The 12,757-nt window shown below is 41.4% G+C and overlaps 1 protein-coding gene across 8 annotated transcripts in view; it reads right to left on the minus strand.

Moving 5' to 3' along the window:
• MGA (MAX dimerization protein MGA) overlaps nucleotides 1–12,757 on the minus strand; it is a 94,970-nt gene that overhangs the window by 18,047 nt on the left and 64,166 nt on the right. For 4 of the 8 annotated variants that reach the window (XM_077818848.1, XM_077818847.1, XM_077818844.1 and 1 more), the window contains 2 exons: nucleotides 4,810–4,887; nucleotides 802–926 (listed from right to left, as the gene is read on the minus strand). In XM_077818848.1, the coding sequence (XP_077674974.1) occupies nucleotides 802–926; nucleotides 4,810–4,887 (203 nt within the window). Of the gene's footprint in view, nucleotides 1–800; nucleotides 927–2,388; nucleotides 2,559–4,809; nucleotides 4,888–8,380; nucleotides 8,524–12,757 lie in introns of those variants that run through there. The other 4 variants (XM_077818851.1, XM_077818845.1, XR_013346370.1 and 1 more) reach the window with 3 other exon arrangements.

Here is a 12,757-nt window from a genome sequence, read left to right on the forward strand (position 1 = left end):
CATAAGCCATATCTCTCTAAGGAGGAAAGGAAATGTTTTGAGATGTGCGATACCACCTATCAGGTTCTTCAAAGATCTTGCCAAAATCCTTCAGCAAACAGAGGGAATTCAGGATCTGATATTCCTAATGTAGCAAACCAAAAGAAATAAAGGAAAACATCTGAGGCCACCTTTATACACCGTAAATGAGCTTTTTTTGGACTGTGCTTTGTATTTAAAAGTAACAGCAGCAACAAATAATGAACAAACCAAGGTGGATTTTAAAAGCAGATAAAAACCGTTTGTTCACTAAGGTTCTGGTCTCCCAACAGAGTCAACAATGCCCTGCTCTGTTCTTTCTGTAGGAATGGAGCCTAAGACAACAAAATGCCACAGCCTGAAACTATCTGGCAATTCCTCAGCTACAGCAGCATATCTACTAATGAAGCCAGAGGATCAGCAGAAAGGGGGCTGAAAAAAACAAACTAAAAATCTCAGACTTTTCTGCTTATTTTCAGTAACTAATTAGACAGACCCTTGGCCCTGTTAAGATAAAGTGTTCATAAGACAGATCTCCCTAATGGCCGTATTGATTAAAATGAAAAACAAATAGAGAGAGGCCTCAATTCTTCAATCAGATCTGAATGGACCCCTGAGTCAGTCAATGCGGAGTCCCACTGCACTGTGGGATCTGACTGTAGGATTGAGGCCTCACTTTGTCTTACAATTTCTTAAAAGCTCTCATTTAACCAGTTCATTTTCATGCCAATTCATTGGTAAAACAGAACTTTAGTTCTCTTGGCTGGTACAAAAGATGCTTACTTCTGTTTGGAAGATCCGATACTGGAAGCTGTAGCCTTCAGACGGGCAATGTTAATCTTCTCTGAAAGCTCCTCCACGGTCTCAATGTCCACAGGCTCATCATTCTCACTGTACTCACAGTCATTCTGAAATAGTTAATTTTTTAAAAAGCAAGCATGAATTCCGCATCTTAGCTCAGGCCAGACATTTTGTTTCACTCCAAACTCAAGATTGTTTCCTAATGTTATATTGCAATCTAAGTCACCAGCTGCATCTGCCAATAAACAGATATATTAAGCAGGTGATTTATGACAGACCCTTAACCATAAGGGTCCCATTTGGTGATTTCCCCCCCACTACTAACTCTTCACATTGGATTGGAGCTATCAGGAATACCTACTTCTGCCATTGACACTTTTATTGTGAATTTACACAAAGCCTTTAAGAGGCAGAGTCCTCCAGCTTGCATTTTCAAATGGGCTACGATTACATTATCCTTAACACTAAAAGCAACTCTCTGGACTTCTGCCACTGACTAACACTAATCTGATTCCAGTTAAAATGACACCATCAATTTGAAGATTGTTGGAAATACCAAGATTACTGTAACTGGCAGAGATTAGGGAGACTATGTTCGTCTGTTTACTTTGTGAATTTAACAGCAGTTAATGCATAGCCAGTTTTACTCATTGATGATCCACTGCTCTTCTTTCTCATGCCACTAGCATGTTATCACCAATCTTGTACACTACTGCAGAAACAGCTTGTGCCCGTGGTCTTCTCCATGCCAGGCAAGAGGATGTTTAACCAGTGAAAGAGGCAGTAAAAATGAAACCGAATAGTTAGCAGGCAGGCACATTAAGAAAAGAAGGAGGGTAGGAACATGGGTGGGCTCCAACTATGTCTGGTACAGTTGCTCTTGGATGTACCATAGGACCCCCCAAAAAAGATATCAACACTGAAAAGAAAGAGACATAATAATTTTTTTTAAAACGACATACTATTTGAAAGGTGCTTTGTCAGAAAATTTGAATTTTTTGAAATTTGTTTAAAAAATTCAAATTGCCAGTGTCCTTTTAAAATGTGCTAGGATGAAAATTAAAGGACACAGAAGTCTGCTGGTGCTGTCAGGCACAGAGAAGCTCTCTACTGAAGGATTGTGGAAGTAAATGCATAGCAGAGTCACCCTTCACTCTCCAAGAATAGATTGTGTTCATGTTATAGGTAAAAGTTCTCAAAGCACCTAAGTGTCTAAATTGCTTAAGTCCCACTGAAAAATCAATTAGGTTCACTTTAAAATGTTTTCCTACAGCTGTTTTTAATAAGCACAATTCTCATGGATGATGCAATTTTAAAAAATACTCCCAAGAATATAGTCATCTCCAAATTTCTTCAGTGACCTTAAAAAAAAACCCCAAGACCACCAGCTGCAGAGATGAAAATCTTTGGCCCAATGGCTAAAGGGGCTGGAATAGTGAAGTTTGATGTGGCAGCCATGGAATTAGTGACATATAAAAACAAACAAACAATTTGCAAAAAAAAAAAAAGTCTTTATTTTTTGTATTTATGACCAATAGTCTACTTATACACTATAACACTCTTTCTCTTAATGGGATAAACTATAATCATGTCTCCATTCTAAATTTTATTTCACTCAAATACACTGAACCACCCCTATCTCGCTCTCTCTTCCTGCTTTTCTCTTCTGTCTCTTTCCTTCTGTCTCTCCTTTCCTTCTTTATGAGCTGCTTCGTCTCTTCTGTGAATTGTATACTTACCTGAAACCAATGCAGACATTTAATCACAACAAATAGCAGTCCACAGATGGAATAAAAGAGGTAATGCGCACTTATTACAACAGAAAAGTGAGGTCTGTAATAACTAGTTCTCACTTTTTACTTCACCATCATAACTCGCTAATTATTATTCACTTATTACTCAGAATATGCAGAGCTATAAATCTGCTTTAAGAAATTCTTGCTACTGATAGGTAGGAAAGAAAATTAAAATGTTGTATTAAATCTCAAGTTATTGGCAATTGGCCATGGATGAAGCTAAACTACGCATTAATCAGCAAACTTGAGATGCTGCAGCACAAAGCAACCACACCATCATTTATTAATTACACTACCCCTTGATGCTTGCAGTGCAGTACTTCCAATTGTCAATCATAGAATTTATGTCAGTGAAACCTCAGATTATATGGATTTAAAAAGTGATTCAATTTATAAAAGGAAAAAAAAAAATTTCTTAGCTGATAATTTCCCTTCTACTAGCAGCATCTCCCACAGTTCTGTGATGCATGGGTTTTGCCTCCTTTCTGCAGACACCGGAGGCTGTTCAGCACTATTTCTAGGCTATGATACTTGGACATGCCCCCTCATGCAGTCCCACCACAAGTGTTGTCTCAAAGTTGAATAAGAAACTCCCAATGGGACATTACTGACCAAGGAGGATAGAACTGTAGGAGACATTGAGGGTAGAAAGGAAGGTATTAACAATTTTTCCCCCCTTCTGCAGCCCAGCTTCTCCCACAATTGTGAGACACATGGGAAGCACCAAGCAGTTAAACTACGGAGTAGGGAGGAAAGAAGGGAAAAAAACAACAACAAGAAGAAACAGAACCCCCGTATCTCCCCTCCAGTACAAAAATGTGTCTGAACGGGAGATCACAATATGCAACACCCTCCTACCAATGGATGCCCTCCACAGAAGACCAGAAACATACTTTGTAGAGTTTGATAAATGTATTCTATTAAGACCAAGATGGTGCTCTGCACATTTTCTCAGTTGCTTTCTACTCACAATGCCATTAGGAACCTTGTAGAGGGAGCCTGGATTCTCCCTGGGATTATGTCCTCAATGCCTAGTATGCCAACAAGCAAACTATTTTAATGTCTTACCTGCAGCAATTTTGGGGTCCTAAACATGTAATGAACCTAACAAGATTGTGATGGGGTGTCCAACTCATAAAAGGCCTAAGTAGGTTAAAAAGGGCCAATTAACCCCATGAAAGGCTGCACCTGGAGGACAGTCAGGGCTGATAAGGCCTAATGGATGAAGCAGCCCAGCTGGGCAGGGGCAAGCTGACTTAGTACCAGGAAACAGAGCAACAGGGGCTGCAGGAAGGAACTCTGCAGTCACTCCGTAGAGAGGAGGGGAGGTGGCAAGAGACAAGGAGGAATTCTAGGGTGGAGTAAACCCTGGACCCTGCCTGGGAATACAGACTGGCAAGAACTAGGGTGAAGGAGCTGCAGGGAACAGTGGTAACCCAGAGGGAGGCCAGATAATAGGGAAGAAAGCAGGAAGGAGCCCAGGGAAACAGTAACATGGTCTGACATTGGGTAGACTATGGTTACTACAGATAGGGTCCCCCTGGGCTGGAACCCACAGACCCGGGTTCCCCATCAACCTCTGGGGAAGTGGCACAGAAGGCTGCCTGAGCCAATTAATCCAGTGGGACTTTAATATCCTGGACGGAGAAAACTACACTGGCCTGGTGAGAGGGCCATGCTGTGAAGAAGGAGCACCTCAAGCCATGAAGAGGGAATAACCTGACTCCAAAGAGACAGAGTGCGAGACAATGGGGCGAGAAACTGATGGAGGAGACGCCTAACTGGTCGAGAGCTAATCTCCAGATGAGTCACAGTGTCAAAGCCCTGTGCCCTGGCAGAGCAAGGGCTGGCTGGTAGCAGCCTCTGACACCCTTGAAAAGCTGTAATCACTCCTTAGACTTGGCTCAATACTTGCAGGGTTTCTCTGATGTTATGGTGGGGCCTGCAGAGAGACCTTTGTAGAAGTACTCAACTGGGAGGACCCAGAAAGCTAGAGCCTCAATGCTCCAGTGATTCCCCAACTAGGGAGAGGTGATTTAAATTGAAATGAACTCACTACTGTGTGAAAAATGAATAAAAATTAAAGTTAAAAAAATGGGGTTAAGAGATACTGAACCACCAACTTGGTCCACTTGCCAGATAAAAAATTTCTGATGGGCTTCACAAGAAGATATTGCTAAGTGCCATAGCTTACCAACAATGCTGAACCACCTATGGTATCTTCAGAGAGAAGGTACAGCCCATCTGGAACAGAACTGTGGGAGACCCTGGGCTGCAGAAAAGAAAAAAAGAAAACTAACCCTGTTTAACATATACAGTTATTAAAAGACACACTGGTAGTGAACGGATATTTTTTGCACATGAAACAAAAGGTCCAAAATAATCTAGGTATAAACAAGTCAGGGAAGAAAAAAAAAACTTATTTCCCATAATGGAGCTGCAATTAATGCTATAGATGGCACTCTACTCCCTCATCCCTTCTCCTGACGTGTCTGGTGAATCCAAACTGACCTTTTTCTACAGCTTTCCCAATTTCTACAGAACGAACATCACTGTGATTCTAGATGCCAAGGAGACAGGTGGGTTCTCCAAAGCAAGCAGCAAGGATGTATTTAGGCACAACTGTTCTGCTGCAAGGAAATGTCTTCAAAAAGGGATGCGAGGATCCAGAAAACCAGAACAAGAAACGTAACCTTTGTAGCAGGGATACTATCTTACAGAATGTGGTGCAAGAAAATCTCAACTTGCAGTTTGATTAAGGATAGCCAGAATGGTTCAAGACATCTGAATCCAATCTAATGATAGTCTTAATAGATATTAATGCAGTGACAGATAATGAAAGTTTACCTTATGTACTGAACTGTTTTTCAAAAATCATCTGATTAATGCACCTTGGCAGAGATTAATGGTTACAGTAAAGAATCATGAAATTAAGATGGGAAACGAATACAAAACAGGTTTAACAGGCTGAACGCTGGCCAGTTCTGATGTGTTTTATACCTCCAGGACTGACCAGCTTCCCCGAAGGGGGTGGGGAGAGGGGGGTGAGAAAAAAAAAAAAGAGTGTCTGGGGTACTATATCAGAGAAGAACAAGTCTCTGTGGCTACTAGGAAGTACAGTCAGATAGGAATTCTTGGGTTTAGTTAGTCACAGCATACCACAGCACCATCACCAGGGGAACCTCCATTCCTCATCCCATTTTCTGCCCTCCTTATTTTGCTGCTACATCCTCCTACCTGAGTCACATGGAGAAGAGGCTGAACAGAGATTCCCTGACATGAAGCCCAAAAGCTGCTCCACACTAGGAGAAACAGAACAGGAGCACCCTGACAGTCACTGACTGCTGAGGTTTCTGATGGTGGAGATAGGGAAGGAGTACAAGAGAGCTCTCTCATTTGTGAGGGAGACAGTAAAAAAAAAAGAGTAGAGAGATGGGTTAGATTGTTGAGGGAGAGCACTTGAGAGAGTATGGAGAAGGAAAGAGAGAGAGAGAGAGAAACAGCCCAGTTTTATCTGCTGTGGCCTCTCACTTTAGAATTTTAAAAGACAAATACACTCAGTCTAAGAACTAAGAACAAAAAGAAAGTGTAGCCAGACTGAAGTTTTTCAAGTTGGAACAGAGTAATAAACAGAACACCCTGATTATGTTCTGCTTTTTTCCCCCCACAGACACAGTGAAAGTTATAGCAAGTATCCAAAACATTGGAGCCTCCTATCTCACAAAAAACCCACCACCAATAAAACATGAAGGTGAGTGAAGAGTGCAGACACATATCAGTTGGCTGACTGCATGCTACTTTTCAATAAAGTTAAAAAGAATTAAACTATTTTAATTGTACCCCTCATTACCATCTTAGCAATATCTGTCTCTGCAAAAACATGCACTATGTAACACACTGGTTCTATCATTGGTTTCATACACTGATTCTCCCCTACCATGTGTGATTATATATAACGACATAACTTTTGCTCTTTTCATGTACATGTTTTGACAGCTTGTTCTGAGCGTATGAAGTTTATATATGGAAACACACTAGTTCTGTGTTGATGACTGGATGCTACATGAAATAATATGGCCCTATTCTATGAAGTCCTAAGCATCTTTCCATGAGGAGCGGGATACTCAGCATCTGGCAGGATTGGGCTTTTACTGAATAGTGGGAAATGAATGCTTTCAGTATGCTATTTGTATAATCAAGAATTTGTAACGTGCGTGTGCATGGCCATAAACAGAGCCTTACCAAATTCGTGGCCATGAAAAACTTGTCACAGACTGTGCAATCTGGTCTTTCCCCCATGAAATCTGTATAGGATAAAAGCACAGATTTCACGGGGGAGACCAGAGTTTCTCAAATTGGGGGTCCTGACCCACATGGGAGTTGCAGGGAGGCCACAAAATTATTTTAAGGGAGTCGTGGTATTGCCACCCTTACTTCTGCGCTGCCTTCAGAGCTGACCTGGTGGAGAACAGTAGCTGTTGGCCGGGTGCTCAGCTCTGAAGGCAGTGCCCTGCCAGCAGCAGCGCAGAAGTAAAGGTGGCAAAACCATACCATGCCATCCGTACTTCTGCACTGCTGTCTTCAATGCTGGGTAGCTGGATTGTGGCGGCTGCTGACTGAGGGCCCAGCTCTGCAGGCAGCAGCACAGAAGTAAGGGTAGCAATACCATACCATGCCATCCTTACTTTTGCGCTGCTGCTGGTGGTGGCTCTGCCTTCACAGCTGGGCTCCTGGTCAGCAGCTGCCACTCTCCAGCTGCCCAGCTCTGAAGGCAATGCCACTGCCAGCAGCATCAGCACAAAAGTATGGGTACCAGTACCACAAGCCCCCTACAATAACCTTGCAAACCCCCTCACCTCCCCAACTCATTTTTGGTCAGGATCCCTACAATTACAACACCACAACATTTCAGATTTAAAGGGCTGAAATCATGAAATTTACGATTTTTAAAATCCTATGACCATGAAATTGACCAAAATGGGCCGGTGAATTTGGTAGGGCCCTAGCCATAAAGCAGTCCAACCAGGGTGGATAAAAATCAAATAAATCCAATTTTTTTTAAAATTTAAATTGGATTTTTTTGATAAAAAGCTTTTTGAGGAAAAAAAAACCTATCTGAATATAGTTTTAATTAAGATACATTATAGCTCAAAGATATCTGATCATGGAATAGGGATTGTAAATTCTAATTCTATAGTATGAGACAATATAGTCATGTAATGTTTAAGAAAAGTTGAAAATGAGTTCCAATAGTTCATGGATTAGGGACCCAATTTTATGGGATTCCAAGGGCTTCTGTATAGATTATTTAGGTTAATCTTTCTATCTACCCAATGGGACTCAGTGCTCAGTCTAGAAGATACCATCAGAGATGCTTAGTTTTACAGTTCTCAAACAAGGCTTGGTTGCCCGAATGAAACATCATGAGAAGTGTTCCTTCTCAGGAGGAAGCTGTGTTGAAGATGATGAAAGGAACATGTCTGAACATGCAGGATCTTCAGGTTGGTAAACTTTTTTATTTCATACTTCTTTCTTAAGGACTGCCTATCTTCCCTCTGGACTATTCTTGAATTCTCATGTTTGAGCAAAAAATATAGTTGTTACTCTATGGTACTATCATTTTAGATACAGTTGTGATAAAAAATAAATAGAGGAAATAGGCAGATCTTCCTTTTACAATTTCACCTTTAAAGTAGTACTGAGCGTCAATGAAAGCAATGAGTAACACTAAATGAACAGTATGGTAATAATAATTAAATAATTACATTGACTTATTTTGTTTAGGAGAATCCATCCTCAACATACAGGATTCTGAAGACTATCCACCTTCAAGATCACCATTATTTTCTATATTTTCAGAGTTATCTGCCAGTGATAGTGTTTCTGTCACATAGCCACAGTATATCACCTGTAGCAAAAAAAGAAAAGAAAAAAAATCTCCATCCAGAAACATAGATAAGTTTGTGATAAGAACCAGAAGATTACAAAAAGAGGTAATTGATGAAAAAATTGCCCCGTTTGTTTATGCAACAAACTCTCCTTTCCGTATGATTGAGAACATGGTTTAGTCATTAAGACCAGGATACAGTCCACCCAACAGAGCAGATGTCGCATGCAAACTGCTGGATAAAGTGTATGAAAGAAAAATTGAACAGTGTGCAAAAGGTCTAGAGCAGGGGTCGGCAACCTTTGAGAAGTGGTGTGCCAAGTCTTCATTTGTTTACTGTAATTTAAGGCTTCGTGTGCCAGGGGCCGACGGCTGGAACCCCAGACTGGCAGCAGGCTGAGCGGGGCCAGCGGCGGGGACCCTGGCTGGCAGGGGCCAGTGGACGGAACCCCAGACCAGCAGCGAGGGCAGCAGACGGAAACCAGACCGACAGCGGACTGAGCCGCTTAGCCCGCTGCCAGTCTGGGATTCTGTCCGCCAGCCCCTGCCAGCCGGAGTCCCGGCTGTCGGCCGGGCTCAGCCCGATGCCAGCCCTGGGTTCCGTCCATCCAGGCCGGCAGCGGGCTGAGTGGGGCTGGTGGCCGGAACCCCGGCTGGCAGCAGAGTGCCACTAAAAATCAGCTCGCATGCCACCTTTGGCATGTGCAGCAGGTTGCCGACCCCTGGTCTGGAGGGTGAAATTGTTAACCTGAGTCTTGATGGGTGGTGCAATGTCCACAATAATCCTGTTGTATGTGCTTGTGTGACAACAGAAGACGGGAATGTCTTCCTTAGAGAAACAACTGATACATCAGGAAATGCACACACAGCAGAATACTCACAAGAAGTAGCAGTAAAAGCTATAACTGTGAAAAAAATTCAAATGTCTAGTATGTAGCTTGGTCACAGACAATGCTGCAAATGTATCCAAGATGAGAAGAAATTATTTAAAAGAGAGTCCCAAGCTAATAACATATGGTTGCAGTGCTCATTTGATGCACCTCCTAGCCAAAGACTTAAGTGTTCCAGAAATAAAGGCTAATGTTGTTGAAATTGCAAAATACTTCCATAACAACCACTTTGCAGCAGCTGCTCTGAAAAAAGTGGGAGGAAACAAGCTAACTCTCCCACAAGACGTGTGATGGAACTCAGTAGTGGACTGTGTTGAGCACTAGATCAAGAACTGGCCTAATCTGATGACAGTTTGTGAACAAAATTGTGAACAAAATAGATGGCACCGTCACACCCAAAGTTCTCAACACTGGGCTTAAGAGAAATGTTGAACACATGCTGAGTACCCTGAAGCCTATTTCTGTAGCCTTGAACACAATGCAGGGAAATTGCTGTTTTAGTGCTAATGCTGTTGAAATTTGGAAGGAACTGAGAGAGATCTTAAAAAGAGAAATATGCAATGACAGAGTTAAATTACAAGCGGTAAAAAAAAGAATGGGACAAGCACTATCTCCAGCTTATTTTCTTAAAAATATTCTCAATACTCGGTACCGGGTCAAACCTTAACTGCTGAAGAAGAGGAGCTGGCTAGGACATGGACATCCAGCAATCATCCCTCCATAATGCCAAGTATAATAAACTTCAGAGCTAAGGGTGAACCATTCAAGAAATATATGTTTGATGATGATGTTTTAAAGTCAGTCACACCAGTGAAGTGGTGGAAGTCACTTAAGCACTTGTCAGAGACTTGTGAAGAGACTTTGAAGTGATAATCTCACTTTTAACAGCAGTAGCTTCTTCTGCCGGTGTAGAAATATATTCTCTCTTTGGACTAATTCATTCCAAATTGAGAAATCGTTTGGAACCTGAAAAAGTAGGAAAGCTTGTACTTTCTTTCCCAGATTATGAACAAACTGGAAAATGAAGGTGACGATGACTGTTAGCTGCAGAAGCCAATATTTTAAGCTTCTCATGTTGACCTGGCTGACATGGTCGATGAAATATTAAAAAAAAAAAAAAATAAAAATTAAATTTAACTATTTTAGTTAAAAACAATTTTAACAAAACCAAACCTGATTTTTAAAAAACTTGAACGTTTAAATTAAAAAATTCATATGCTTGTTTTGTTAAAATATTATATGTTTGCTGTTGAAGAAAAAAATCCAGAATACATAACATTGTTTTAGTTAAATAAAGCAATTTAAATGTCTGTCTGGTGTTGTTCTCCTCCTAATACAGCATGGCAAGAAAATCCTCCAAATATTAATGATTAACCTGTTGAATTGGAGATAGATATTTATGAAGTCTTTGGGAGGTGAATTGCTTCAATTACCCTTGGTAAATGAAATAATCAATAAATCATTAATTTTCTGATATAGCTGTAAAACTAATCTGAAAAGTTTTCAAAATAATCACTTAAAAATGTATTGTGTGTACCTTCTAAAAATGAAACCTACATCTATCACTGAGCTGTGAAGAATATGTATTACGGTTATAACAAGCAACTGGAATGCACTTTTATGTAGAAATCCATGATTAAATAGAGTTTTCCTGACTAGTAATTTAGATCAAATACACCCTGATCCAAAAACTATGCAATTAAACTGGGATTCTAGTTTTTGTGGCCTCTGATAAAAATGAAAGGTCTTCATTACAGACAGATAAGGTACTATGTTCATATGATTTTTTTCCAAGATGTTGCTATAGGAGTACAGTTAAGGTAGTTTGGGTACCTTATTCATGAAGTGCAACTTTAACTCTGCATTTCATAGATTTCCAGTATCTGAGGTTTAACAACATTCTTGAAAGGTAATATTCCTGCAAACCACCCATGTGGATATGCCTGCAACCTTAACTTCCCTTCAATACATTGTGTATGAAACTTTCCTTAAAAGAAAAATAATAGTTGTACCAGAGAACTAGGCAGCAAAGGAAGCTTGGGCATGGGAGGCCTTCCCTCCCTTTTTCCTGACCTCGGCAGAAAGGAGGCCTCACTAATGCACACCTCCTAAAGACTTCAGGAGGGGAGTTTATTACCTGTGAGCATTAGGAGTTGCACAAGAGAAGGGTTCCATCTGGATAAGCATATCAATCCTTTGGTGAGGCTTGTCAAGGGCTCAAAAGAGCTTGTTGAAGACACTCCTAATGCCATCCTCCCCAGGGGATCCTCGCCCCCCAAGAGGCCTAGGAACTTGAAAGGCAGGATATGTGGGGGGAAAGGGAGTGCAAGGACCAGAAGAGAAGCTCAGAACTGCAAGGAAAGGTGATGAGGAAGTTAGGGAAGCATTAATACTCCCCCCAACTCTCCCAAACACTTCAAACCTTTTACTAAGCACACTCTAATAATGTGGATCCCCATGCTCCTGGCAGCCCATCCATGCCAACAGCAAAAAGAACAGCTATTGTAACTGTGCTTCTTTGAGATGCTGTCATTAGTATGGATTCTACTGAGAGACATTAGTACCTCATGCGCACAAGAGTGGAGTATTTTGTATAGTAGTGTCTGGGGCTGTACATGTACCTTCTGCCTCACTGTGCTCCCATGCAATGGCACAAAGCACAGGGCATCTGACCCTCCTTCAGTTCCTTCACAATTTAAGATGCATGTTAGCAGAGGACTCCAAAAAGCAAGGATGATGGGTGGATTGTGGACATCATCTCAAAGAACTAGTTACTGTAGGGTAAGTAACTGCTCTTTCTTTCTTCAGTATGTTTGGGTGGGTGTCTCCCTCTAAATGACTGACAGGCAGTATCCACTCTGGTTAGTGGGGAGGAGCATCAGCTCCTATTTTATCAGTCAAACAATAACAGTGCAAGACTCTGGAAATGTCCACACTAGATAGCTTCTTCTCTCTCAGCACTGAGTGTTGTTTCAAGAATGCCATGGGTGAGTTTGATTGATTGGATTTAGGCATAACTGTGAGACCATTTTAAGGTCAAACTCAGGGTGTGGTCTCAGGACTACCTTATGCCTATGAAAATATGCACGAGGTCCAACTCAGGGTGTGGTCTCAGGACTACCTTATTCCTATGAAAATATGCATGAGGAGGTCTGGCCATAAGGTCTTGGAGCTCACTGATATTCTGCGCTGAAGAGACAGCTACCAGGAAAACCATCGTAACCATCTAAAGTGATGTATCGAACAGTCAGAAGCTCCATGAATTTCAAGAGGATGATGCTGATCCCAAGTAGGGGTCAGATCTCCGAGAGGTAGGTAAGTATACAGGAAACCCTTGAGTAACCGGGATCCTGTGGGATGTGAAA

Source organism: Eretmochelys imbricata, chromosome 6, assembly GCF_965152235.1.
Source record: "Eretmochelys imbricata isolate rEreImb1 chromosome 6, rEreImb1.hap1, whole genome shotgun sequence".
Lineage (NCBI taxonomy): Eukaryota > Metazoa > Chordata > Testudines > Cheloniidae > Eretmochelys > Eretmochelys imbricata.